This window comes from Bos mutus, chromosome 15 (genome assembly GCF_027580195.1).
Source record: "Bos mutus isolate GX-2022 chromosome 15, NWIPB_WYAK_1.1, whole genome shotgun sequence".
In the NCBI taxonomy this organism is placed as follows: domain Eukaryota; kingdom Metazoa; phylum Chordata; class Mammalia; order Artiodactyla; family Bovidae; genus Bos; species Bos mutus.
This window is the reverse complement of record NC_091631.1, coordinates 27,525,005-27,552,804: the sequence shown is the minus strand read 5'-3', so window position 1 is coordinate 27,552,804 and position 27,800 is coordinate 27,525,005. Positions and strand designations below refer to the sequence as shown.

The window sequence follows — 27,800 nt, the reverse complement described above, 5'->3', positions numbered from 1 at the left end:
GCTCTGTTCACAGCAGGTCACTCAGAACAATCAGAGGAAAAAACCGAATGGCAGGGCCTGGAAGAAAGGGAGGGAAAGCCAGGAGCTCGGGGAGGAAGTGGCCTAGGGAGAAGTTCCACTGACAAAGAGGCTCCAGTGGCACGACTGGTCCTTGTCTGGGCAGCTTATAGGGGAGGGGCCTGAGCCAGCCCCGCCCCTCACCAGCCAGCCTGGCTCTGCTCCAGGCCTTGCGGAAGGGCCACCCTTTGCTTATTTGCACAGAGGCTCAAAGTGGGTAAGTGGTAGTGAGTCAGAGGTTGAGCAATGTATTCAAGGTGACCAAGTAGAGGAGGAGCGGAGGTAGGAGGCAACCCTCTGCAGCTCCCTTGGGAACCTGCATAGCTCTCCCGGAAACCCACCTTTGCCCTCTGGGACACAAGTGTGACAATCCCAAACCCAGCTCAACTCCCTGAGATTCCTTTCTCCTCTCTCACTGGGGCCCATCCCCTAGGCCAAGCCTTCCTCTCCTTCAGGAACTCCTCCCATCGCTGCAGCCCCCAAGACCTCCCTTTCTTTTTCCTTTTTCTTTTTGGCCCCACTGCATGGCACGTGGGACCTTAGTTCCCTGACCAGGGATCAAACCTATGACCCCTGTATTAGCAGTGTGGTCTTAAACACTGGACCACCCGAGAAGTCCCAGGACCTCCTTTTCTTCACTGCTTCTGCACAGACTCTTGGTACCCACCAACTTGACCTGGAAAGAAGCCAGGCTCAAGAGGGAGACAGACCTGGCTCTGCCACTTGGGTAAGTTACCACTGAGCCTTGTTTTCCTCCCCTGTAAAGAGGCAATAACACCCGTACTCTGGAGGGTTGATGTTAAATGAAGTGATGTACATCAAGTGGTACACAGTAGGTGCATAATAAGGGGCAGTTAGTTCACTGGGCTGCAGACTCCTTCCGCCCAGGGATGGCTGAAGTATCTGTGCACCCTGGCCCACAGCCCTCGGAGGACTGTGGTGCTCAGACACGCTGTGAGAAGACGGTGTGGACGTGGTGGGGATGCAGGGAGGCCTCAGGGCCACCAGGGACAAGGACGTCATCCAACCCTGGGTTTATCCTCAGGCGAAGCCTGGGGGCCCCTGGAATCCAAGGGAAGGAACTCCCATTGTGACACCCCAGCCCCTTCCCTTCTGAGTCTAGCAGCTGCCTGAGAGCAGGACAAAGGTCAGGTGATTCCTGACCGGCTACAGAGGCACAGGGAAGTGGCTGAGAGCAGCCGGGGAAGGGGATGGGTGAGCTCTGGCTGTGGACGGGCAGGCGGCTCCTCCCTGCACAGGGGTGGCTGTGGGGGAGCGTCCCAGAGGCCCCGGCCCCATCCTGTCTCTTCCACTCTTGCCCCCACCCTCCTCTGTCCCACACCTGGCAGCAGCGCACCAATTTTTCCTGCTGGTTATCATGTCTTCTCCTCATCCCTTTTATCTCTGTCCCGCCTGCAGCCTTCTGCATTGAGAGGAGACCGTGAGTGCGGAAACAGCTTATTAGCAGCCGGGCTTACAGGGTCACACAGCACTGCAGCCACAGATCCCAGCCCATGCAGGACGTGTGAGCGCAGGCCATGCTGCTGCCGGGTGCTGCCCGCCCCAGACTGTGCCCTGGGCTAGAACTCTACACACAGACACTGCTGTGGGTGCACCCCTAGGGTCCCCTAGCATCTGGGGCACCTCCAAATAGAACCTGGAGCCTGAAATCTGCATCAGGATGGCACCTGAGTGGGAGCCGCCTCCCTGCCCTTGGTACCACCATGGACTTCAGACTCACACTCAGAGGCAGAGCTGTCTGGCAGGACTCCTATTCCCTGCGTGTCCCTCGGGACAGACACTGTGTCTGTGGCCCCCAGGACAGGAGCGCCCCTGCTTTGGCTCCTACAGCTCCAGGGATGGGTACTCCTGTCTGCATGCTGCTTGGCCCTCCTCTGGGCTGAGGGTTCTCCCTTCTGAGACAGTGGCCGGACAGGGGCAGGGCAAAGTCCTGTAACACTGGGTGAGAATCCCAGACAGGCTGCCTACTAAATGGTGGCCTTGGAGAAGACACTGCTTTATCCTCCCTGAGCACCGACTTCCTGTTCTGTAAAATGGGGACGGCAGTGTTGGACAGAAGTGCTTGGCAATGGCAGGGTGTCAGGAGTTGCTTTTCTTGCTTCCATCCCTCCCGAAGTCTGCTCCTCAGCTGCAATCCTGCCGCCAGTTCTCTGATACCACCCAGAACAAATCCAGCCAAAGGGCAGGAACACTGGGGTCAAATGACCAGGGCACAGGGCAATATAATCAAGAGCTGGGTTTTCATTCCCCGCCCTCCTACTGCTAGCTGTGTGGCCATGGGCCAATGGCTCAGAACCTCATTCAATCCCCAGCTTCCTCCTCTATTCCTGAAGATGACATCACCTCTACCTCATGGGAGGGCTGCCAGGCCTGAATGTGACTACAGATGTAAGCTTAAGTCGCCAAATCCACGATCGTTCCTATAATTATCATTTCGTGTCTGACAGCCCTTTAATTATGTGAAGACAGTGATCAAGTGTTCCCCGCCCCCTGCTCTACATCAAATTTCCCCAGCTGCTTACAGCCAAGCAGATCACCCCTTCCCAGCCCAGGGCAGGTGCCATGGTCAGGGGGATGCAGAGGTCAGGCTCAGTTCTGCAGGTTGCAGTTCTAGGAGCCGGCAAAGATGAAGGAAGAAGACCCTGACCTGACACAGCAGCTGCCCCATCCGGGCTCACAGCACCACGTGGCCGCCCCGGAAGACAGAGCCTTGGAAGAGCACTTCATAAAGCTGGGGGTGGGGCACTCCTAGCAGCCCTCTACCTGCTCCATCGCATCCCATCCTCTCCACAGCTCTGCAAAGCAGCAGGAATAGTCAGAGGAAACCAGGCCTCGGGGAGGGAAAGTGGGCTGCCCAAGGTCACAAGGGGCAAACGTGAGCCAGAATTCACAACCAGGTCTGGGTGCCTCCAGCTTCTTCAACTATCCCAAAGCAACAAGCAGCAGGACCTGTAATTATCCTTGTCTGACCAAGGAGGAAAATCACAGGCAGTGCCAGAGGAGGAGCCTTGGGATTTCAGCATTCGAAAAGATTTCAGAGATCATCCTGCCTCATCCACTAAAGGTCCAATTAAGAACAGGAGAAACTGAGACCCAAAGACAGGGAATGGTCTGGAAGGATGGACACAGGATGAATGCCAAGTAAATCAGTACACAGAAAGGTCGGAGAATTCAACAGATGATATTGGGACATCTGGACATCCTTTTGTGTGTGTGTGTGTGTGTGTGTGTGTGTATAATTAGACTCCTACCTTACACCTCACACCAAACTAAATTCCAGCATCTCCCTCCACATCCGAGCCACTACTTTCTTCCAATCATTCTACACACATACTGAGCCCTGGACACTGGGAGATAAAGCCTGGACTCCACGCTGAGCAGCCTGCACAGAAGACTGACCAGCCAGGAGGCAACTGGAGTCCTAGAAGCCAGTATGGTGAATGGGGCAAGCATGGGCTGCTCCAGAGCACACTGCCAGTTATGGGGGCAGGGATGGTCTGGAGGGCTTCCTGGAGGAAGAGATGCTTGTAGCAAAGCTGAAAGGAACAGGCTTTTTGGAATGACAAGGTAAGGGAGGGTGTGGAACGTGCAAAGGCACAGAACCTGGTGGCTTTTGTTTGGGATAACTGGCTTCTGGCAGGTTTATAAAAGCTTTGTCAGGACTTCCCTGATGGTCCTGTGGCTAAGACTCTGAGTCGCTATTGCAGGGTGCCCAGGTTAGATCCCAGGGTTGGGGAACTAGATCCCAGATGCCACAGCTAAGAGGTCACATGCTGCAACTAAAGATACCATGTGCTGGAACTAAATGAATAAAGAAATATTGGTGCAGCCAAAAAAAAAAAAAAATTGAAAAAAAATCACTAAAAATCAAAATTAAATTTCAAAAAGTTTCCTCTATGTAAGAGTATTAACTTTAGTATAGATTATCTATTTTTTCTTATTTTATCAGTTGACTTCAATTTTGGTTTTCATGCTTTTTATATAAAAAATTAAATTTTTATGCAGTCAAATCTATCCCTCTTTTCCTTTATAGGCTTTTGTCTTTGGTATCGTGTTAGGGAACGTGGCTTGTGATTATGTATTTTACACTGATGATTTCTCATTATTGACATTTAAATCTGTAGTTCACCTATCCATCTATAGCTCCGTATGTGTGTATACGTGTATGGACAGAGGTTTGAAAGCCTTTCCTCTAAAGCATGAAGATGAGAATTTCTTTTACTTTCTATCTTCCTGAGTTGTTTGAATTTCCTCAATATGTTCTTCCTAAATAGAAAAAAAAAAGAGCTTAAAAAAAGAAAAAAACACATTTTAATCCATCTGGAATTTCTTCTCATTTGAAGTAAGAGGCAGGGATCTAATTTTACTTTCACCAAATGCATACTTCAGCTGTGCCTGTTCGGTTTGTCATATCTGCAATAATTTCCACGATCGTCTACCACACAGCACGCGCTCAGATGTGTGTGGGCTGTTTCTAGGTTTTCTAGTCTGTGTTCCCCGTGTGCTGGCTCCGCCTGGCACGGCTCCTTCCGCGTGGCTGAGCTCTGCTCCGGGTGCCACTCCTGTGGTCCCGCCTCCGCTTCCAGACAGAGTCCAGCTGTGTACTTAGCAATACGCAGCCCTGTGCAGAGGCTGGACAGTGACTGAGGGGTTCCTCTCCGCGGAGTCCGTCCACCTGCAGGCTACACCTGGGGCACACCAGCTCCTCCCACCATCAGCCCATTTCATCCTCATCAAGTTCCTAATGGGGAGATGGGTGAATGTCAGCTGGGAAAGGTGTGGGGAGCTCCCAGAAGAGAGAGCTGGGCAGCCCTAGCAGGATTATTCTGGCTCTGACCCAGGAGATTTGGGGGAGGGGGCAGCCTGGGGAGGGTTGAGCTGGACGGCAGCATTAGGGCGAAGAAGGGAAAGGGATTAAAATCCCCACCCCCAGCCAGCTCCTGACAGTGTAAGAGGCTGGATTTATCTTTCTGGCTACAGAGAGCTGGGCAATTAGGCCTCTGCCCTCACTTCTGCCTGGGAGCACTCAGAATGGCTCATTAGGCAGGAGAATGAAACCCGGCTCAGCCTGGAGCACCCACTCCCTCCAGACCATCCCGGGGGTTGCATCCGCCAGTGAGGAGACCGGAGAGCAAGAGCTGGGGGCCCTTCGGAGGGATTATCCCTACGCCCGGCAGAGGGCGCTGCCGAGGCCACAGGGTGGTGCGTGGCCACAGCCTCTTGCGGATGCCCATCACCTCCCACCCCATCCATGCTCCCTAGGGACTCAAGGTGGTCACGGAGGTCATGAACAAGAGCTTAATTGTCTCCCCTGGAGTGCGGCATGACTACGCCAGGCACCCCTTCAGTGTGGTTTAGGGAGGGGGCCCGGTGTGTGAGGTGGGGGGTGGGGTGGTTCCCGAAGGCCAGAGACAGCCTGGCTTTAATTACAGCGATAAATCCTCAGTTCCCTGTACTGCAACAGCCTCTGCCAGCCTCTCCTCTCTCTCTCTCATGGATGCAATAATATCATCGCCCATTTTCTTATCCTCATGGCAACCCTGGAAGGTTTACAGGATTAAATGGGTCTTATCATCTCCAGTTTAGGCCTGGGAGAGCTGAAGCTCAGAGGGCTCCTTTCTGACCTGCTGAGTCCCTTTCCCCCAAAGCACTGGAGAAGGGAACAGCCATCCCTTTAAAAGTTTGTAGGGAGGACACGTTTTCCCCTATTGGAACAGTGGTCTGTCCTGTTCAGGTATCTATTATCTAACTGGACCCGTGGGGCATGGGTTTGTACCTCCACCTAATTCACAAGCAAGCTGAGGCCCAGAAGGGGTCTGCCTTTGACTCAGGTCACTCACTCTGTCGCTGGAGAACGCAGGGTAGAGTTCAGGCTGCAGCCCCTTAGCCAGGTGCATCTGGCTGACTCTAATCACACCCCTGAGCCCATTCCCAAGGCTGCTTCCTCCAGGGAGCCCACCTTGATTCCTAAGTGAGAGCCATTCTTCCTTGCCCTGTATGCCTGTCAGAAGCCCACAGGGTGTAATAGGACAGGAAGGCATGGAGCTGGGAAACTCACCCCCTCCTCCTACCTACTGGCAGAGCCTGACCCCAGCCCCAAGGGTGGCCTGGGAGGTCCCTTGGCTGGGTTAGCACTGGTCCCTGCCAGCCACAGCCAGGGGCACTGGAATGCATTGTATACCTGCACTCTCCAGACCACCCAAGTGCTCCTTGGGGTGCTCACTCGGGACTCATCGGGGATCTAGCTTGCCCACCCTAACTGGTTTCCTCACTTGCTCTTCAACTCACCTGCTCGGTCATCCTCCCCCTCCGTGCCCAAGGCCCTCCTCTGAGAAATAGTCACCACTCACCTGGGCGGCCCAGGGCCCTGGGTGCTGCTGCGGGAGTCCAGGGGAAGGGGAGTGGGGTGGGGGAACGAGGCCTGACTCCTTTGTTTGAAGTGGAGACTTCTTAGAGGAAGAGACATTTGCGATGAGCTTTGAGGGACAGAGACCAGGGAGAAGGCATTCTAGGCAAGGGGGACAGTGGAGCAGACGGCAATACTGGAGGGGGTGAGGTAGGCTACCTGGGTGTGCAGGTGAGAGGGGGCCGATGGATTCCCCCACAGAAGGTGTCTTCCTGCCATGGTGGGAGGGGCTCCCATTGGAAGAGGTAGGCAGTGGCAGGCCCAGGGAAGGGGATTTATTTTATCTGTGTTCTTCCTCCACTATACTATTCCTGGACTCCACCAAGACCACGACCCCTCTCATGCACCCCTGGGCATAGCATGGACTCCTGACCCCAGGAACGACCTCATCCAGCCAGGTAGAAATCATGGGATGACGGGAGGCATCATCAAAACTCTTTTTTGCAGCCAGTCAGCTGATGATACTGTAGGTGTCTCTAGAATCCCTCCCTTAGCTGCTGCTTTGTGGACCCCTCCCCCTAGTTGAGGCCTCAAGCCTTCTCTCTGGCTCCCTGCCCTCCCCACCTCCACTCAAGGTCCCTCAGCACTTTCTCCATGATGGAACCAGAGTGGTCCTTGCACAGTCTGAGTCTGACTGGGCCCCCACCTCCCAGGATGGAGTGCAGGCTCAGGTCCCCTTGGCCACGCGCCTCTCCTCCTCACATCGAGAGCTACACTATGCCAAATCGCTTTCAGTTCCCAAACACAAGACACTCAGCTGCAGTAACACGCAGCTGTCCTGCCTTCCCCACGCTGGCACGACATGACAGCTGACTCTTTCTGACACCAGCTCAGACAAGCTTTCCTGCCCAGGATGTCCCTGGGCCTTGGCAGTGATCACCCTGGGTGGTCTGGACGTCACTTGTGGTCTGCTCCCCACCCACCAGGGAGCCCTTCGGGGGAGGGGAGGCACCAGGTTTGATATACTCAGGGCAGGTGTCAGGACAGGTTCGTTGATTGACCAATGCATCCCAGACAAGACTGTTTGGAGTGAACAGGGGAGAAGGCACAGGACTGGGGCAGCAAGCAGGGGCAGTGCAAGCCGTGCCCTCAACTCCTGGGCTTGAATAAATCACTTCCTCTTCCTGGAGCCCCATCCATACAATGGAGGACGTCAGAAAAGCTTGGAACACCCTTGAAAAGGCAAATGTAGAAGTGCAAGAGCGTCGACTGTCACTGTCTATCTCCTTCAATGTCTCAGACAGAAGTTCCTCCAGGCCTCTGACCTATATCCCTCTTGCGACAGTGAATCTGGTCTTGACACTGTGCTGCCTCCCGAGGATGCAGAGTCTTCAGGGGGCCCTGTGGGGAGGGCTTGAGAACCGTCTTCTGTCCTATCCCGTCCTTAATTGGCAATATTAGAGTAATGAGTCACAGACAACAACCAATTAATTACCCCAGTTATAAAAAGCTTCTGCTTCCCCTTCCTAGCTGTCGAGTGAGCTGGCCCCCTGCTGCCAGGCTCCTCCACTCCCTCGGTGTTGGCAGGAGGGAGAAGATGTCATTTCACCTCTCTGGTCCTCAGTTTCCTGTTTGCTTATTTGTCAAGTGTGTGTCCTGGGGGGAGGGTTGGAGGAGGTGGGAATGTGGAAGAGGGGCAGGAAGGAAGAACAGCCTGGATGGAGAGGAGGGGCAGCCTTCCCAGGCTCCCAGCCCCGCTCCTCCATCTCCAGGATCTATCCCAATATTGCAGGGTCAGCTCTTAACCAGGGAAGCACTGAAGGTGCCCACTCTGGCATTCAAGCCACTTTTCAACTTGTCCCAAATGCTCCTGGTCCTGTGATCTTTCTCCCTCCAGGCAACCTCCCAAGTCCTCTCCATTCCCTTTTTCTCCTTGAGGGAGGAAAGGAACAGGCCGAGCTGACTCCATCTTGAAAAAGAAGGAAACTCCACCTTGCACTTTCAATGAGCATTGGACCATGTGCCTGGGAGCCATGGTGATAACATGCCCATGGCCGAACTGGCCCCCCAGACTGTTAAACACCAGATTCCATACCGAGATTTCCTGTCGCCAAAAAGAATGTAATAATCCCCTATGTAGTCAATCACCTTTGTAATCTTTTTGGCACCCACTGGTGTAGGCTCCAATGTATAATCAGCTGACCCTTCTGATTATGAATCATGGCTGTAACCTGATTGCATCTCCCTTTAACACTTTCCAAGCTAGGTTTAAGGAATTTGGGGATGTGGGCTTGAGCAGTACACTTAAAGGTATATAAGGTTTTCAACAAAAGTTGGTTGGGGTCCCTGGCTAAAGAGGAAACTCTGCCTCGGACCCGCCGGTGTAATAAACTGCACTCCACTATCCACGATGTCCTTCTGAGTGAGTTTGTTTCCCGGAGCGTTTGGCTATAATATCCTTGCAAGCTCTCCTTTAAACACACCCAGACTCAAAACATGCCTGTCTTCCTGGCAGCCTCCAACTTCTTGAGACTCTTGCTGCAAATCTATCATGGACTCCAGGTGGGACAGGGCTTCAAGCCTTGATTTCTCCATCCATAATCAGGGCACAACAATTAAACATGCCCCACAGGGTGTTTGCCATGCCCCACAATCAACAGGGCTGTGCCTGTAAGAAGTCATCCGCTCCCTGCACACAACATGTGCTCGACAAACATTAACTGTTACCCTCACACTTCATTCCCAGCCTGAGGACGAAGGCTTCTGTGACTCACCACGTGTCTGTCACCTCGTCTCACAGATGAGGCCCGAGAGGTCCAGCTCCACCAAGGAACCTGACCCTAGGTTTCCCTGACTTGGAGACACAAGAGGCTCCCCCAAGAGGTCCTGAGGGGGAAACAGGGGTGGGGGTGGTAAGGGGTGCCCAAAGGAGGAGGGGAAGGTGGAGATGAGGCCCGAAGCTGGACCCCCTTCCCCTGGCCGAGGCCTCTCCTCCACCCCCTAGACCCCTGGGGTTCTCCTTCACCCCCTAGCCTGCACTCCCAGGGCTCACTCTGGGCCTCCAGCTGTTCAACAACACTTAGGTTACAGCTTCTCTGCACCAGCCTGACTCTGAGACACTGGTCCTTCAACTGCATCAGGCCAGGAACCCATCACAGTCCTGGGGAGGGGCTGGGGAGAAGAGAGAAGAGAGTGGGCTGAGGAGGGAACCCAGGAAGTGGGCGGGGAAGCAGGAGCTGACTGGGGAGGGGTCGGGTGGATGGGGAGGCTCTGGTTGCCTGAGGTGAACCCAGCCCTTTTTGCAGAGGCCCTGCTACCTGGAGCTGCTGCAAACCCTCTCCCCTCTCGCCACCAAGCTGGCTCCTGGCCTGCAGCCTCCTGCCATTGCCCCATACCTGGCACCCAGGCCTTGGCATCTAGGGAACCTACACCGTTTGGGCCCCCAGTCAGCTCAAAACTGGCCTCACCCACCACTTCCCCCAGTCTGGGCCCTGTGCTGGCCCCAGCCAAGACCCATCATTTCCTGACTCCACACAGCCTGTGACTGGCTGGCCCTGGGCCCACCAAGAGGTGTGAGGTGCCCCAGGAGAGCAGCTTCCTCCAGTGTCTGATGGCCAAGCGCTTCCTTCTTAGGAGGCCAGCCATCCTTCTCCCTTCCTCAGCCTCAGCTGTCTTCCCACCCCACCCCAGCCCTACCGAGAGTGCTCGACCCACACCATGCAGACCAGATCTGAGCTCTGCCCCTCACCAGCTCTGCAACCTTGGCCTGGTCACATTGTCCCTGGCTGTTGCCCCAGGTGGGAAGTGGTAGCAATGACATCTAGCTCACGGGCTTGGGAGCAACAGGGGTGGCTGCATGGCCAAGCTCAGCCTAGCACCCGGCAGACAGACAGACACACCTGGGTGCCAGCGGACTCTGAGCTCCTGCCTTCCTGACATGTGGAGCCCCTGCTGTCTTCTGTCCACTGTCTCAGGAAGAACAGAGCTCGGAGCAAAGCAGAGAAGACAGCCAGGCTGCCCTGGGCAGGGCCCTCCTCTCCCTTGCCTCAGTTGCGCGTACTGTCTCCTGTGTGCCTGAGTGGGGACATGGCAGTGAATCAGGCCAGGTGCCCACAAGGTGGTACCTGCTTCTCACCATTTGAGGGTGATGAGCCCAGGTTCCTGGGTCAGTCTAGCACTCTGTCCCCTCGTCCCTACCATCACAGGCAGGGAAGGAAGGCAGACAGGCAGACAAGCTTCTCAAACCTCCACATGCAAATAGCCCAGCGATGCTTGGCCTCTGACCTCCGCCCCTGGTCACTACAGCCTGTTTTGGGACTGGCTGATTTTGGAGGCTGGCCTCTTTGTTCAGACAAGCAGGATGGAGGAGAAAGTTGTTTTTCAGGCAGCAAAGCTCTTAGATAAACACCATTTATCTCTCTCTCTGTTCCCTCCTGAAGGAATTGGGTTCCTTCAGAGAAGAAACTAGATCCACTGGCTGACGGCGTCCCAGAGACGGAAATGCAGTGTAGGGTCTGGCTTGGGGAGCCGGACACTGAAGGAGGCTTTCTGTATCCGGCTGAGCACCTGCTGCCAGCCCTGGCAGGCGTGTGTGGCTCAGGTGACTGGGCCCCGGTGCCAGGCCATGGCCCTGCCAGCTCCCAGGCTCCTGATGGCCTGGCCCAGCTCCCCACCCTCCCCTCTGGCCACCTGCCTGCTTGCCTGCCCGTCGGGATCCGCCAGGAAGCTGGGAACTTCTGCTCACTTAGCGGGGACCCCTCCCTCTTGGAGCAGCCCACCCTGCCCAGGGCTCCACGAGCAACCCAGCACCCACACCGCCAAGGGGGCATCAACAACTAGCTACACCCATGACAGGATGGCCTACTGCCTTGCCCACCTAGTCAGGTAGATTTGGGAATTTCCACAGGCCCACCTCACAGAAGGAGAAACTGAAACCAGAAGGCCACACTTCAGAGCCACAGAGCTGGGGCCCCTCCCCCAGCCCCGGGCACCCCGCCCCTCCTCTGGCCCCTGCCCCCGCACAGCTCACCGGAGTGGTGTCATCATGAGAACGCTGGTAGCGCTTCCAGCGGCAGCCGTAGATGCCCGTGAGGCAGGAGAGGCAGAGCTGCGGCTCATAGTACTGCAGGGGCTGGTGTCTCACCATGCTCGTGCCCGCGGCCCTGGCGCCCTGCCTTCAGGCGCCCATGGAGGCCCCCAGCTGGTCCTGTGGGAGGAAGCACAGGTCTGTGAGGCTGGGCAGGGCTGGGGACTCAGTCCCCACACAGCAAGTGTCACTGTAGCCCAGGTCAGGGAGGGTCAGCCTCCGCTCAGAGCCCTGGCGGGTCCTTGTCTCACTTGGAGTCAGAGGCCCATCCTTCTCAGTCCCCTGCCACCCACCCATGACCTAACCAACCAACAGAAATCCCCTAACCCATTAGCTGTCACTGTCCTACTCCCACGCCCTGGCGACCTAACCTACTTTCTGTCTCCATGGATTTGCCCATTCTGGACATTTCACATAAACTGAATCACATGATATATGGCCTTGTATGTTTTGCTTTTTTCACTTAATGTTTTCAAGGTTCATCTACATTATAGCATGAATCAGTACTACATTTCTTATGACTGGGAACTATTTAGTTGTATAGATAGACGGCTTTATCCATTCATCAGTTGATAGACATTTGGGTTGTTACCACTTTTTGGTTGTCATGAAAACTCTGCTGTGAACACATTTTTGTGTGAATGTATATTCTTATTTCTCTTGAGTACATACTTTGGGATGGGGTGGCTAGGTCATATGATAACTCTATGTTTAACTTTTTGAAGAACTGCCAACAGCTGTTTTTCAAAGCTGCTGTATGATTTTACATTCTCAAAGTATGGTCATTATCATCCCCATTTTACAGGTGAGAATTCTCAAGCACAGAAAGGTCTAGCCATTTGCCAAAAGTCACACAGTGTAGTCCAGCAGTCTGGCTTTAACTCGAGGGCTAGAAAACTGTAAGTGAAGGTGTGAGTTACTCAGTCGTGTCCAACTCTTTGTGACCCCATGGACTGTACAGCCGACTAGCCTCCTCTGTCCATGGAATTCTCCAGGCAAGAATACTGGAGTGGGCTGCCATTTCCTTCTCTCAACTCATGACCAAATCCAACCAGCCACACATTTTTACACAGCCCACAATTCAAGAGTGGTTTTCACATTTTTTAATAGTTGGGAGAAAAAAAGCCAAAACAAAAATATATTTTGATCTGTGAAAATTATACAAGAGTCAAATTTCAGAGTCCATAAATGAAAGCCTGCTGACCCTGCCACCACAGGGCACAGTGGCTCATGACCCGGGATCATAACTGCAGCATGTGGTAGAGAGAGGAAAGGGTGCCGTGGTCACTTAATAGGGACAGGAGGGTCAGGGCGTGCTTCCCAGAGACAGCGCTGAGTGGAGGCCTGCAGGATGAGCTCCCTCTCTGACTTCCCAGGGACTATAGCACAGGGTTACTGGGCTTCAGGCCCACCAATGACTTCCACATCTGGGCCTTACTCAGGGCCTCTGCCCAACACCCCACCACCCCCACTCCCCAAGTGCTAACCTCAGCACAGGGATTACAGCCTCCACTGCGAGGGCAGGGATGAATTAGGAGCTTGCTGGTAATATTGACTGACCTGCAGCTGCCTAAGTGCTAGGAACTGTCTGGTGCAGCCTGTGCCCATGTCTCCCTGGGGAGGCATGTGGACACAGAACAGATGCTGGGGGCTCTCCGAGCTGAGCCAAGTCCAGGGCTCAGGGTGACAGTATTGGATGGGGATGCTGCTGCAGTCAGCTTAGCTCCCATGGAGTTGGGGAGGCCAGGGGTGGGTCAGCAGGTAGGAGACCCTCTCATTTTTCCTTTATTCCTCTCTAGAAGGAGTGTGTCAGGGTAGGAATTCCCTGGTGGTCCACTGGTTAGGACTTGATGCTTTCACTGACAAGGGCCTGGGTTCAATCCCTGATGGAGGAACTAAGATCCCACAAGCCACACAGTGCAACCAAAAAAAATAATTAAAAAAAAAAAAATAGCAGTGTGTACTCATATACAGACTCCCACATCCACAGCCTTCCAGAGGAGGTAAAAGAGTAAAATCCATAGCCAGGGAACCACATCTTACCCTGTGCACCCCCAAATGAGGACCTCTACTGTCTGGTTGGCCATCACACTTCCCCAGGAATGGGGGAGGCAGCTGGTATATGTAAAAAGAGGACTGGATTCACCCTGCCTTGGCCAATGACTTGCCCTGTAGCCAGAGCCACTCAGGGCTCTTCCCTGAGCCTTGGTTGAAGCTTTTGTCCTGACTTCCAAAAAAAGGTCAGATGCCTGGGGGGTAAGGGAGGGCCGGTGGCAGCGGGGCACACGGCTGCAATGACAGAGGTACAGCAGGTGGGCACTCTGCATGCAGGAGCCCTGCCCTCACATTCCTTTCCCAGGACCCCCTTGACCCCGGGACCGATTCCCATGTGTCCTCTGCTCCCCCACCCCCCGCAACTGAGCATTACAACCCACCCAGGAATGGAATTTCCATTTCAAGTCTGGAAAAGAGGGAAATAGAACTGCCTGCACCAAGGTCTCAGCCCAGGGCTTGGCTGACCGGGGCTCTTGGAGCTGTTCACCTCTCACCTCCCAGATCAGATCAGATCAGTCGCGTCCAACTCTTGGCGACCCCATGAATCGCAGCACGCCAGGCCTCCCTGTCCATCACCAACTCCCGGAGTTCACTCAGACTCACGTCCATCGAGTCAGTGATGCCATCCAGCCATCTCATCCTGTGTCGGCCCCTTCTCCTCCTGTCCCCAATCCCTCCCAGCATCACAGTCTTTTCCAATGAGTCAACTCTTCCCATGAGGTGGCCAAAGTACTGGAATTTCAGCTTTAGCATCATTCCTTCCAAAGAAATCCCAGGGCTGATCTCCTTCAGAATGGACTGGTTCATCTCCTTGCAGTCCAAGGGACTCTCAAGAGTCTTCTCCAACACCACAGTTCAAAAGCATCAATTCTTCGGTGCTCAGCCTTCTTCACAGTCCAACTCTCACATCCATACATGACCACAGGAAAAACCATAGCCTTGACTACACGAACCTTTGTTGGCAAAGTAATGTCTCTGCTTTTCAATATGCTATCTAGGTTGGTCATAACTTTCCTTCTAAGGAGTAAGCGTCTTTTAATTTCATGGCTGCAGTAACCATCTGTAGTGATTTTGGAGCCCAGAAAAATAAAGTCTGACACTGTTTCCACTGTTTCCCCATCTATTTCCCATGAAGTGATGGGACCGGATGCCATGATCTTCGTTTTCTGAATGTTGAGCTTTAAGCCAACTTTTTCACTCTTCTCTTTCATTTTCATCAAGAGGCTTTTTAGTTCCTCTTCACTTTCTGCCATAAGGGTGGTGTCATCTGCATATCTGAGGTTATTGATATTTCTCCTGGCAATCTTGATTCCAGCTTGTGTTTCTTTCAGTCCAGCGTTTCTCATGATGTACTCTGCATATAAGTTAAATAAACAGGGTGACAATATACAGCCTTGACGAACTCCTTTTCCTATTTGGAACCAGTCTGTTGTTCCATGTCCAGTTCTAACTGTTGCTTCCTGACCTGCATACAAATTTCTCAAGAGGCAGATCAGGTAGTCTGGTATTCCCATCTCTTTCAGAATTTTCCACAGTGTATTGTGATCCACACAGTCAAAGGCTTTGGCATAGTCAATAAAGCAGAAATAGATGTTTTTCTGGAACTCTCTTGCTTTTTCCATGATCCAGCGGATGTTGGCAATTTGATCTCTGGTTCCTCTGCCTTTTCTAAAACCAGCTTGAACATCAGGAAGTTCATGGTTCACATGTTGCTGAAGCCTGGCTTGGAGAATTTTGAGCATTACTTTACTAGCGTGTGAGATGAGTGCAATTGTGCGGTAGTTTGAGCATTCTTTGGCACTGCCTTTCTTTGGGATTGGAATGAAAACTGACCTTTTCCAGTCCTGTGGCCACTGCTGAGTTTTCCAAATTTGCTGGCATATTGAGTGCAGCACTTTCTCTCCTCCCACCTGCCATGAATTTTCATTCTATTCATAACTGCAGGGGTATCTCTGGGAGGCAAACTTCTTTTTCCTTGACACATTTTCCTCGGGCCATCAAGATCGCCAGCGGCTCCTTGCTGTCTCCAGGGAGGCCACCCAGACCCACACTGGCACAGTGACCCCCTCACCACCGCTAACATGTCTCTAACATCCCTCAAGGCCTTTTTCTCACCAGCCCTTTGGCCGCTTCCCAGGTCTCATCTCTCCCCTGGGTGGGGAATCCCTGCGGTAGGCCTGGCCTGAACAATCTAAGCTCTCACCTGCAGCCAGAGAGCTTCCTAAAAGACAAATGACCAGGATCTAGCTCCTCCAGCCTCACCACTCCAGAACTTGCTGTCCCTTCATCTGGCTAATGCCTCCTGACGCTTCGAGTCTCCGCTCAGATGTTACCTCCTCTGGGGAGCCTTCCCTGAGACCCAGGTTGGGTGAGAGGGCTCCAGGAGTCCCTCCTCCCTCCTGGGCTGCCTGTGGGAGCACAGATGACATGCCTGCCTCCCCCAGGGAACAACCTGAGTTACTCCCATTTCCCCAGTGGCTAGCACAGGGCAGTCCTGGGGGCTTCCTGGACTGTACTTCTGAAAAGGCCAGGAAGTTCTGCTAACAGAGACATGCTGCCCAGACCCTGAGTGTTTGGGACAAGTCCCCAGAGACCAGATTCTCCGCACCTGTCCCGCTCCTGCCCAGACTAATGGCATCACTTCCCATTTTCTGGTTCTCCAAGCCACCTCCCAGGGCTGCTGCTATCAGCCAAGTTCCAAAGAAATATCCAGCCTGGAGCCCTGTTGGCTCTGGGACAAGAGAAAGCCCTCACCTCTTAATCTGAACTTCCACAGCATCCTGTTTGCACAGGGAAGGGAGTCAGGAGGGAGAAGGAGTGAGTGTCTGCTATGGAGTGGGTGAAGGATGTTGGGGGTAGACATACCTCCAGGGGCCTTGCCCACCCTTATACCCTAGGAATGCACCTCACCCACTCCTTGGCTCTTCATTCCTCCCCCCAACTGGCCGGCTGCCAGGCCCTCACTGCCCCCAGGCCCTGCTGCCTCCAGTCCCAGGTCTGCGCACTCTCCTGACAGTGGAAAGAGTCTCAAGCCAGGTGCCAGTGCCTGGCTATCAGCCTGGTCTCCTTCTACTGACTTGCTGTGTGACCTTGGAGACCTATTTTACCTATCTGAGGAATGGGCACTAGATAGAACAGCACGAAAAGGATCCAAGGTTACAATAAAAAGGAATAAGACACTGATACATGCTATTAATACAATGTGAATGAATCTTGACAACATTATGCTAAAGTGAAAGAAGTTGGTGATGGAAGGTAGAGGGGGTGGCTTGCAGGGCACCATGCTGAGCATTGTACCTGTCATCTTCTGATGACAACTGTCCAAAGTAGAGCTTGACAGTCTTCCTTTACAGGTTAGAAATATGGGTCCCAGGTGAATGGAGGAATAGGGTTCATCCCAACAATGGAATATTACTCAGCAGTAAAAATAAATGCAGGAGACCTGGGTTTGATCCCTGGGTTGGGAAGATCTCCTGGAGAAGGGAATGGCTACCCACTCCAGTATTCTTGCCTGGAGAATTCCATGGACAGAAGAGCCTGGCGGGCTACAGTCCATAGGGTCCAAAAGAGTCGGACATGACTGAGCACTTTCACTTTTCACAACAAGAAATGATCTATCAAGCCATAAAAATACATGAAGGGACCTTAAAAGCATACTGCTCAGTGACAAAAATCAACGAGAGAAGGCTACATACTGTATGATTTCAACCATATGACATTCAGGAAAAGGCAAAAACCATGGAACTGGTAAATGGATTAGTGGTTGCCAGGGGTTGGAAGTGGAGTGCACAGGTAGATTTTTAGAGCAGTGAGACTATTTTGTATGATACTATAATGATGGATACATGTCATTACACATTTGTCAAACCACGTAGAATATATAACACAAAGAGTGAACCCTAATGTAGACTGTGGACTTCAGTTAATAATATGGTATCAACACTGGCTCATCAGTTATAGCAAATGAACCCCCCCTAGATATTAATACTGGAGAAGGCAACGGCACCCCACTCCAGTACTCTTGCTTGGAAAATCCCATGGATGGAGGAGCCTGGTAGGCTGCAGTCCATAGAGTCTCGAAGAGTTGGACACGACTGAGCGACTTCACTTTCACTTTTCACTTTCATGCATTGGAGAAGGAAATGGCAACCCACTCCATTGTTCTTGCCTGGAGAATCCCAGGGACGGGGGAGCTTGGTGGGCTGCCATCTATGGGGTAACACAGAGTCGGACATGACTGAAGCGACTTAGCAGCAGCAGCAGATATTAATACAGGGAAAACTGTAGGGTAGGGGAAAGAGAGTATGTAGGAACTCTGCATTTTCTAATCAATTTGTAAAAACTCTCACCAGGGATTCCTTGATGGCTCAGATGGTAAAGAGTCTGCCTGCAATGTGGGAGACCTGGGTTCAATCTCTGGGTCACAAAGATCCCCTGGAGAAGGAAATGGCAATCCACTCCAGTATTCTTGCCTAGGAAAATCCTAATAGATACGAAATAAGTAAAAAAAAAATAATAATAATAAAATAAAAACTCTCACCAAAAGAATAATCTAATAATTAAATATGCATACATGCTAAGTTGCTTCAGTCTTGTCTGACTTTTAGCAACCCTATGGACTGTAGCCCACCAGGCAAGAATACTGGTGTGGGTTGCCCTGCCCTTCTCCAGGGGATCTTCCCAACCCAGGGATTGAACCCGTGTCTCCTGTGCCTCCTGTATTGCAGGAGGATTCTTTATTGCTGAGCAACAGGGGAAGTCCAATAATTAAACATATATGTATTTAATTTAAATATCTATATTGACTGGTTGATAGATCAGATCAGATCAGTCGCTCAGTCGTGTCCAACTCTTGGCGACCCCATGAATCACAGCACGCCAGGCCTCCCTGTCCATCACCAACTCCCGGAGTTCACTCAGACTCATGTCCATCGAGTCAGTGATGCCATCCAGCCAACTCATCCTCCGTCGTCCCCTTCTCCTCTTGCCCCCAATCCCTCCCAGCATCAGAGTCTTTTCCAATGAGTCAACTCCTCGCATGAGGTGGCCAAAGTACTGGAATTTCAGCTTTAGCATCATTCCTTCCAAAGAAATCCCAGGGCTGATCTCCTTTAGAATGGACTGGTTGGATCTCCTTGCAGTCCAAGGGACTCTCAAGAGTCTTCTCCAACACCACAGTTCAAAAGCATCAATTCTTCGGCGCTCAGCTTTCTTCACGGTCCAACTCTCACACCCATACATGACCACAGGAAAAACCATAGCCTTGACTACACGAACCTTTGTTGGCAAAGTAATGTCTCTGCTTTTCAATATGCTATCTAGGTTGGTCATAACTTTCCTTCCAAGGAGTAAGCGTCTTTTAATTTCATGGCTGCAGTCACCATCTGCAGTGATTTTGGAGCCCAGAAAAATAAAGTCTGACACTGTTTCCACTGTTTCCCCATCTATTTCCCATGAAGTGGTGGGACCGGATGCCATGATCTTCGTTTTCTGAATGTTGAGCTGTAAGCCAACTTTCTCACTCTCCACTTTCACCTTCATCAAGAGGCTTTTGAGTTCCTCTTCACTTTCTGCCATAAGGGTGGTGTCATCTGCATATCTGAGGTTATTGATATTTCTCCTGGCAATCTTGATTCCAGCTTGTGTTTCTTTCAGTCCAGCGTTTCTCATGATGTACTCTGCATATAAGTTAAATAAACAGGGTGACAATATACAGCCTTGACAAACTCCTTTTCCTATTTGGAACCAGTCTGTTGTTCCATGTCCAGTTCTAACTGTTGCTTCCTGACCTGCATACAAATTTCTCAAGAGGCAGATCAGGTAGTCTGGTATTCCCATCTCTTTCAGAATTTTCCACAGTGTATTGTGATCCACACAGTCAAAGGCTTTGGCATAGTCAATAAAGCAGAAATAGATGTTTTTCTGGAACTCTCTTGCTTTTTCCATGATCCAGCGGATGTTGGCAATTTGATCTCTGGTTCCTCTGCCTTTTCTAAAACCAGCTTGAACATCAGGAAGTTCATGGTTCACATGTTGCTGAAGCCTGGCTTGGAGAATTTTGAGCATTACTTTACTAGCGTGTGAGATGACTGCAGTTGTGCGGTAGTTTGAGCATTCTTTGGCATTGCCTTTGTTTGGGATTGGAATGAAAACTGACCTTTTCCAGTCCTGTGGCCACTGCTGAGTCTTCCAAATTTGCTGGCATATTGAGTGCAGCACTTTCACAGCATCGTCTTTCAGGCTTTGGAATAGCTCAACTGGAATTCTATCACCTCCACTAGCTTTGTTCATAGTGATGCTTTCTAAGGCCCAAATGACTTCACATTCCAGGATGTCTGGCTCTAGGTCAGTGATCACACCATCGTGATTATCTGGGTCGTGAAGATCTTTTTTGTACAGTTCTTCTGTGTATTCTTGCCACCTCTTGTCGATAGATAGCTAGATCAATAAATCTAGTCCTAGGAGATTACATGATTCAGCCAAGACCAAACAGCTAATGGTGGAGAAGACAGCGTTTGCAGCCAGGGCTGCCAAGCCTAAAGCCCGGTCTTTCCAAGACACCAGCCCTAGAGGGTCCATCTGTCCTCACTTCTACCACCCTCTATGACAGCCACAGCATGTGTCACTGAAAATTGCACCTCAAAGGGCCAAGTTCAATGTTTTGGTTGGCACCAGGGCAGCAGGGGCACAGAGCAGGGCCAAGAACTCTGGGGAGGAGAGAGGACTCCCCACCCCCCCACCATGGACTCAGGGCTGGGGGCGGCAGAGCCCTGACGTCTCCCTCCAGCAGCCTTCCAGCCCCCAGGGAAGGAGGCAGGGCATACAGAGCTCAGTCACCAGCAGGCTGGGTGACCTCCACAAGCCTCTGGCCTCAGCTTTCCTGTCTGTATCAGGGGAGGGTCTAAACCACATCCGATGATCTCTAAGGGACTTTTTAACACTCAGCTTCTAAAACCTTTTAACCACCTGCTCTCTCCTCATTCTCAGGAGATAAACATCGATGGGGTTGCTCCAGGAGGATGGAAGGGCAAATTCCCCAGTCCTTCGTTGTCTGGTCTGACAGGGAAGGGCCTCCTCCAACCCCGCCCCTGACTGGAGCAGTTAAGATCAGGATGAAAGCTGCAGGCAGGCTAGTAACAAGGTGAGAAGCCTGGTCATTCTGGGCCCCATCTCTGCCCAGGGGCTGCCACCATCTTTGACAGGAACCCAGGTATAGGTAGTCATGGCCTGGATAACTCACAGTGACGATTCCACACCTGACTTAGAGTGAAACCCAAGGGGGAAACGGTGGTGAAACGGGTTTCGCTTAGAGTGAAACCCAAAAGGCTGTGGGGATTCCTCCCTACAGTGCTTGGGGAACCTGGCCATGGAGCAAGACCAGGGCCTCCCTGTGGTCCTTCCTCGCTGCATGCCCATCCCCTGTTCCCAGTGCAGCTGTACCTGGGAAGCTACCTTAGCTCAGGGCCACTCCGTCCATCTACTCATCTCGGTGCAGCAGCCCCTCCTCCAGGAACCCAGCCCTGCCAGGTCAGGGTCTCTTCTGGACCCACAACTCCTGTGCTTCCTCCAGGAGCACTGCAGGGCAGCTTCCTGGAGACAGTGGATGTCAATAGAACTCAGAAATAAGGGATGACTTCTAGCATAAGAAGGTCTTGCTAGGCGGATGGCACAGGGAAAGCGTGGTGGCAGGGAGGGTGAGCAGGAAGTTAAGCCCCATGTCGGTTCCATCTGGTGGTGACCGTGGGGTTTGCTTCCAACAGTAGCCTCCCAGGCCTCTGGGGACCTCGAAAGGCATCCCCAGGCAGCTCACCGGCTGGGCTGATTCTCCAAACAACCCACCAAATCCACAGAACAAGTCCCCAGCCACAGAGCTGCGGCCAGAGATGGGGGTACCGAGCAGATTCCAGGCTCCTCCCCACCGCTCTCCTGTGCTTAGCTTTTGAAGAATGCTCAAAGTCACTATCTTCCCCATTGCCCGGGCCTCATCAGATGGCTTAAACTGAGAGATGTGGGCTGCCACATCTCACTGTGTGGCCCTAGGCAAGTCACTCTATTTCTCTGGGCCTCAGAGAAAGCCCTAGATTCTAATGAAATCAGCAAAGAGGCAGACAGAGTGCAGGAAGGAAGTCTGTCACTGAGGCAGCTGCCAGTGGGGAGGGGCGGGGGCAGGAGGGCCTGGGAAGGAGGCCTGGTGGGCCAGCATACTCCCCACTATTCCACCCCCGTCATGGCCACTCATTCTTTGGGGGAAAAGCTACTGGTGGCTTAGGCTGGGGCTCAACAGGAGCCATCAAAGAATCAACCATACCCTAATTAGGGTCACTATTAATCTCTTTTCACTGTGGTGCCAGGGCCTCCTGTTTACCCAACACTTTGTCCCAGAAGATTTCTGATGGCTCTTCCTCTGGGGGAATTCCCAGCAGGCTGGCTTCACCCCAAATGTGGGTGCTTCTGCCCCTCCTATAGGGAGTGCTCCCTGTTTCTCCTCCCAGAAGGGCTGGCTTCCTCGGAACCACAGCCTCTGGAATTATCTGTTCCATACCCAAGGCTCTCTAGCTCATGCGGTAAATGTTTCCGAAGCCTCTGCAATGCTGGGACCCAAGAGAGATGTACAGAGAATCAGGTGGCTCCTCCTTTCAAGGCGACAATCTCATCAGAGCAACAGCAGCTATGATTATAACCACATACACAGCACTTTACAGTGCACAAAGTCTCCACAAACATCGTCTCACTGAAGCACGGCCCCAACTTCACGGGCAAGTACCAGATCCCCATTTTATGGACGAGGAAGTTGAGGCTGCTAGAGGGTAAAACAGGTTTGCTGAGCTGCATCCTTGGTTGAGGCCCTTGGGGGACTGACTTGCATGCTTGGGGCCTGGTGGGCCAGCAGTACCCTGTCATGGTAGTTTATTCTTTGGGGGAAAAGCTTAGGGTAGCTGAATGGAGGCCAAGCTCAGGACGTTGCCCAGGACCCTTGGGTTCCCTTGGCACAGAAAGAACCTCTCCTTGGGTTTCTCTTTCCCCAGATCAGGGCTGTGGGCTGGGCTGAGCAGTCACCAGGAACAGCCCGCATACTCTCTAACCAGAGTCTTAGAATCGCCTCCCCCAAGTCTCGTACAATCACAGAATCCTGGTGCAATCCAACAGGGATCTCAAAACTAGCCCTGGATTTCAGACTATGACAGTCATCAAATGTCAGCACCAGGGAAGACCTGGAGCTATTCCCTCTGGCCTTCCATCCCTGCAGAAATCCCCTGTACAGCTGGTGGTGGTTCCCCAGCAGACTGGCCTGCACAGGCTTGTATATGCCTCTAGACAGGCCCCTCCCTCCCTGGAGGGCCGACAGGTTCCTCTTTAAACCAGAACAGAAGGTAAGCCCTCTTAAGAGGGGAAGCCCGCCCCCAGCCACCCCCGCCCCCAGCAGCAGTGACAGGTTCCCCAGGAGCAGGCAGAGTGAGCATGGGGCCAGCCTGGGGCCTGGTGAGGCGAGAGACTTCCCCAGTCTCTCCTCCCTCCCCGGTGGACGCCCCAGTCCCTCCCAGACGCCCAGTGATTCAGTCACAGGAACCAAGCTGGCTTTTTCCTATGCCTCTCCCTGGGTCTCTGGAAGGAGGGAGCCCTGAACAGGAGGAGGGCAGGCTGAAGCGGAGTCTGGCGGAGACAGGCCCTGAGCAAACTTGTCTCTGCCCAGTTTTTGCTCCCTGAGGGAATGGTGAGCAATGATTTATTTTATTTATTTATGCAAAATAGCAGAGTTATTATACAAACAGGCTTCCGAAGCAGGCCCTGAGGAGAAGCAAGTCCTGCCATTTTAGGAATCTCTCTCGCTTCCTTCCCCTCACACCTACCTGTCTCACCTCACCTGCCCCTGCACCTCCTCACACAACTGTGCTCCAAGCAACACAGCACCTCACAGTCTCCCCCGCTCCCCCAAGCCTTTGCCGGTGCTGGGCCCTCTGCCAGGAGTGCCCTCCCGCCCCCGCCCCAAATTCTGTCCATCTTAACAAAGGCACCCTGGACAAAGCCTGGTCTGATCCCCCCTGCAGAAGCCCACTGCTTCCTCCTTTGTCCTCCCATCACCAGGCAGAGCTCTTGAGACATGATCACAGGCCTCTGTGCACGGTAATTATGTTTCCATGGCTGCCTGGCCCGCCAGGCCGAGAGCCTCCCCAGGTGGAGATTTCTCATCCATCCGGCCCAGCTTTCCTGAAGAGTCTGCAGATGATATCTGTGACCCTGCAGGTGACAGGGTCACGAGCTCCCCAGGTCCCCGTCCCCGCTAGAGGAATCACTGCACAGCAGACCCGTGTTCTTACACGAGGTCATCACCAAGGAAGCTCCCGTTTGCACTGGTTAAATGTGCAAACGAAGGAACGAAGGACCATATTGGAGCTTCTTAAACCACCCAACCGCAGAGCCACTTCTGAGCCTGCTCCCAATTCTGCCTCTGAATAATAATTAGCCTTTTCCCTATTTACAGAAAAAATTAAGTTACTAAAAAAAGTCTCAAGTATTTTCTCCCACAGTTTTTTCTGAACCCTCTGCTGTGTGTTCCAGGTCTAGTACAAGGCGACCTCAGACTTAGCACAGAATACTGATTTCCTCACTGCCACCTGCATCTCTCCTCATCACAGCACTCGAGGAGGAGCACAAGCTGGACTACTTCCAGGCCAGTCTGAGAACCTGGGGCCTAAGCTTCTCTTGCCCTCTTTCAGACAGCCAGGTTTCCTTTCTGACCTTGCTCAAATGCTGAGGAGGAAAGCCCTAGGCGTTGGCTGGCCCAGGAAACCCTGATGGTTCATGCTCCTTCCATGATTCAGGCCTCTAATTCCACCATTTACTATTCATTCCTTTGGCTGACACATCACTTTCTCCAGGATTCATTCTTAAAAATACACATCTCCCCTGGAAATGGGACTCCATCAAACCTCTAAACTGAAAGTCAAGGAAACTCAGTTTAATGCCTGGCTCTAGAGAGGCAATAAATCGTAAGGGTTAGGAATGTGTACTCAGAGCCAGCCTGCTGAGTTTGGAATCCAGTTCTACCACTTACTAACTCAGCAGGTTCGTTGATGCCTCTACACCTCAGCCTCCTTATCTGTGAAATGGAGATAACAGCACCAGCCTCATGGGCTGTTGTGAGGATTAAATGAGCTAATACTTATAAGGTGCATTAGGTAAGTATCTAGTCCACTGCAGAGAGCAACAGACAACTCTACTCAGAATATTATTTTTTTTCTTTCTTGCCTATAAAATGGAATAATAATCCTTACTTCCTCTTTTCCCATGAACTGCAGCTTACCACTCCCATGAGAGTGAACATCATTCTGGAACCCAGTGGAATGTTCTCTGAAGCTTGCCTCCAACTCCTTTCTGCCTGCCTCCTTCTTTGCTTTTTCCTTTACCTGGAAGAAGGTACCAGTGGCTATGAGCTGGGCTCCTGGGGGAGAGGGGTCTTGTTCATGGAGGTGGTGATGTCACTTCAGTGGGAGAGCTGAGGGGACAAACCCTGTCAGATCACACATAAGTCCATGCTGCCTCTCCCCTCCCCCGGGCCCTTAGTGAGCCCCCACCCTGCGCCCACCCTGTGCTGGGTATAGGGACCAGGGATGGCCTGCATCCAGTTCCCGTTCTAGGGAAGCCGCCAAGTGGGTGGGGGAGCCCACGTGATCTGGTGGTGGACTATGAGATCCCACACAAGCACCTCCCCACGTGCTGCCCACACACCGGCCCTAACCCAGTACAGCCTGCTCCGGAACCACTCTTGCCCCCACCAGGACCCACAGAAACATGATCTAAGGCCCAGCCACCCTGGGGTGAAACCTGGGGTTGTGTCTGGCTCCCAGGAGGCAGAGGCCCATTCATGCTGCCCAGAGACCTGCTTCTTTGGAGGTAGACGCCAAACCAGCTGTTCTAAAGCAGCCGCTGAGGGAGGGCTGGGTGGGCTGGAGGCGGGATCTGGAGCACCGCAATTATGCGGCTGACTTCTGACTCATGCACCGCTTCCCCCATCACCAGCTTCTTCGGCCCTCCTGCCCAGGAACTGGGAGGGGAGATGACTTGGTAGCGACAGGCCATGGCGAGAGGAGAAGGGGTGCTAGGTCAGCACTGCAGGCTTTGGAGGATGCCGCCACACTGCCCAGTAGGGGACACTGAGGTTGGTGGGGCCAGACGTCTGCCTATGTCACCCAGAGAGTCAGAGCCAGAACCAGGGTGGGACCCAGGGCAGGGGCGGCTCAAGCTGGGGTCCAGCCCAATACCAAGCCGACATGAGGAGCTTCTCCAACCCAGTCAGGGCCTGGAGCCACATACCAGCTAGAGGCACTGCCAAAACTCAGCCTTGGCCCGGTGGGGGGACAGAACTGGGCTCACAGACAGCTTAGAAATGACATCCAGCTACTGAGAGATGGACTCCTGGTGTGCCCCCAGTCCTGCCTCCACTTCCATCCCCCAGGTTTCTCAAAGAGCCCTGAATGCACTGCAATTTACAGTTTATAGAACACTTATTTTCTTCATCTCTCACAATGATCCTAAGGCCGAAGTGACAGAGGGATATAAATAAAGCAGGGCTTCTCAAACAAATCACCTAGGGATCTTGTTGAAAGGCAGTCCAACTCAGTAAGTCTAGGCTGGGGGCTGAAATTCTACTCCTTTTTTTTTTTTTAAATAAGCCCTTACGTGATGCTGATGCCGCAGGTCCAGAAACCACAATTTAAGTAGCTAAAACATAGTTGTTAACTGCACGCTGGGGTCAGACTGCTTAAGTTAAAATCTTGGCTCTTTCTGTGTGACCTTGGGCAAGTTACTTAACCTCTCTGGGCCTCAATCTCCTAATGTATAAAACAATAATCATCATAATAAAACCTACCCCCATAGGGTTGATGTGAGGATTAAATTATGTAAATTGCTTAAAGTGATGTTTATCATTTCAAATTTTAAAATGGAGGCTCTGAGAGATGGACACACTCAGCAAGGTGGCAGAGGCAGGATTCAAACCTGTATCTCTTAAATATAAATCCTGCAATAACAATTTGCCACAACATGTCACAGCCAGCAAGCCCTCCACCATCAGACAGACATGGATATTGAAGCCTGGAGAGCAGCCAGGAATTGACAAGGTCACTAGAAAGTTGATTCAGAAATTCAAGTCCATGACCCCCGACCTACTGCTCTTTCCATCACACCTCACTGGCCTGCAAGACAGAGAAAGTATCCCAAGTTCCCCCTGTGGGGGTCCCAGCTCCACTGGGCAGCGGGCACCTGAAAACCCGATGTGTGTGGGAGAGGCTGCATGTGGAGGCTGCCCTCGTGCCCACTGTAGCCTGAGCTGTCCCGCACTCTCAGAGCCCTGCCTGCCAGTCTGGATGAGAATGGTCTAGCATCCCCCTTCCATCATCCATCTTCTACATCCATTCTGTGGCACTGCTTCATTTCAGGGTCACCCAGCCCGGGTAGTAGGCAAGGGAGGAGGCAGGCCAGGCCCATCTCCACCCCCAACCTTGGCTTCCCAGCACGGGGCCAGCGGGAGCCTGTGAGTCACTTGAAGGAAGTGCCTGGCCCCAAACAGGAAGTGGCTCTTCTAACAGAACCCTCATCCCCCAACAGGAGCTCCCCGGGGCAGGTGCTGATGACGACTCTCCTCCCCAGGCAGAGTCTGATGAAGGAAGGGAAGTTGACTGGGACAAAGCAACACCTATTCAGATCTTGCCTGAAACTCAAATGCAATACCCATTGTCTGCACTGGGAAACCTGGTCAGAGAGCTTCTCTGCTGTGTGATATTATGTACAACAGTGTGGCTCTCTGAGGCTCAGTCCCCTCACCTGGAGGATCACAGGGTTGTACTGCAAGAGCGCTATGGCCTGATATTCTACACTGAAACGAAGGATCGGAGGATGTGAATATAGGTTTTAAATAAATGAAGAAAAGCTTATATGAAAGAGATGAAATCATGGATGCCAATACCTAGATTTAAGCTCCAGTTGTAGTGTAAGCACTGTCGTTTACCTATCGTTAGCACAGGGCCGGGATCTCATTGACAAGAAGATGTCTCCTGTACCACCCTTAGGCTCAAGGAAGAAGGGTCATGACCTTGAGCCCCACACATCACAAACACATGCTTACAAACATATTACAGAACATACAAAAAAAAAAAAAAGAACATACAGGAGCTTCCGTCACACAACATCCATGGGACCACAAGCCTACTCTGCTCTCCTAGCACTGCTCAGGCCCCA

At 52.4% G+C, this 27,800-nt stretch overlaps 1 protein-coding gene across 4 annotated transcripts in view; it reads right to left on the bottom strand.

Annotated features, from left to right (window-relative positions):
* GDPD5 (glycerophosphodiester phosphodiesterase domain containing 5) overlaps nt 1–27,800 on the bottom strand; it is a 91,184-nt gene that overhangs the window by 31,420 nt on the left and 31,964 nt on the right. For 3 of the 4 annotated variants that reach the window (XM_070383691.1, XM_070383692.1, XM_070383693.1), the window contains one exon: nt 11,454–11,630. In XM_070383691.1, coding sequence (XP_070239792.1) covers nt 11,454–11,570 — 117 coding nt within the window. In that variant the 5' untranslated portion in view covers nt 11,571–11,630. Of the gene's footprint in view, nt 1–11,453; nt 11,631–24,970; nt 25,032–27,800 lie in introns of those variants that run through there. The other variant, XM_005903229.3, reaches the window with a different exon arrangement.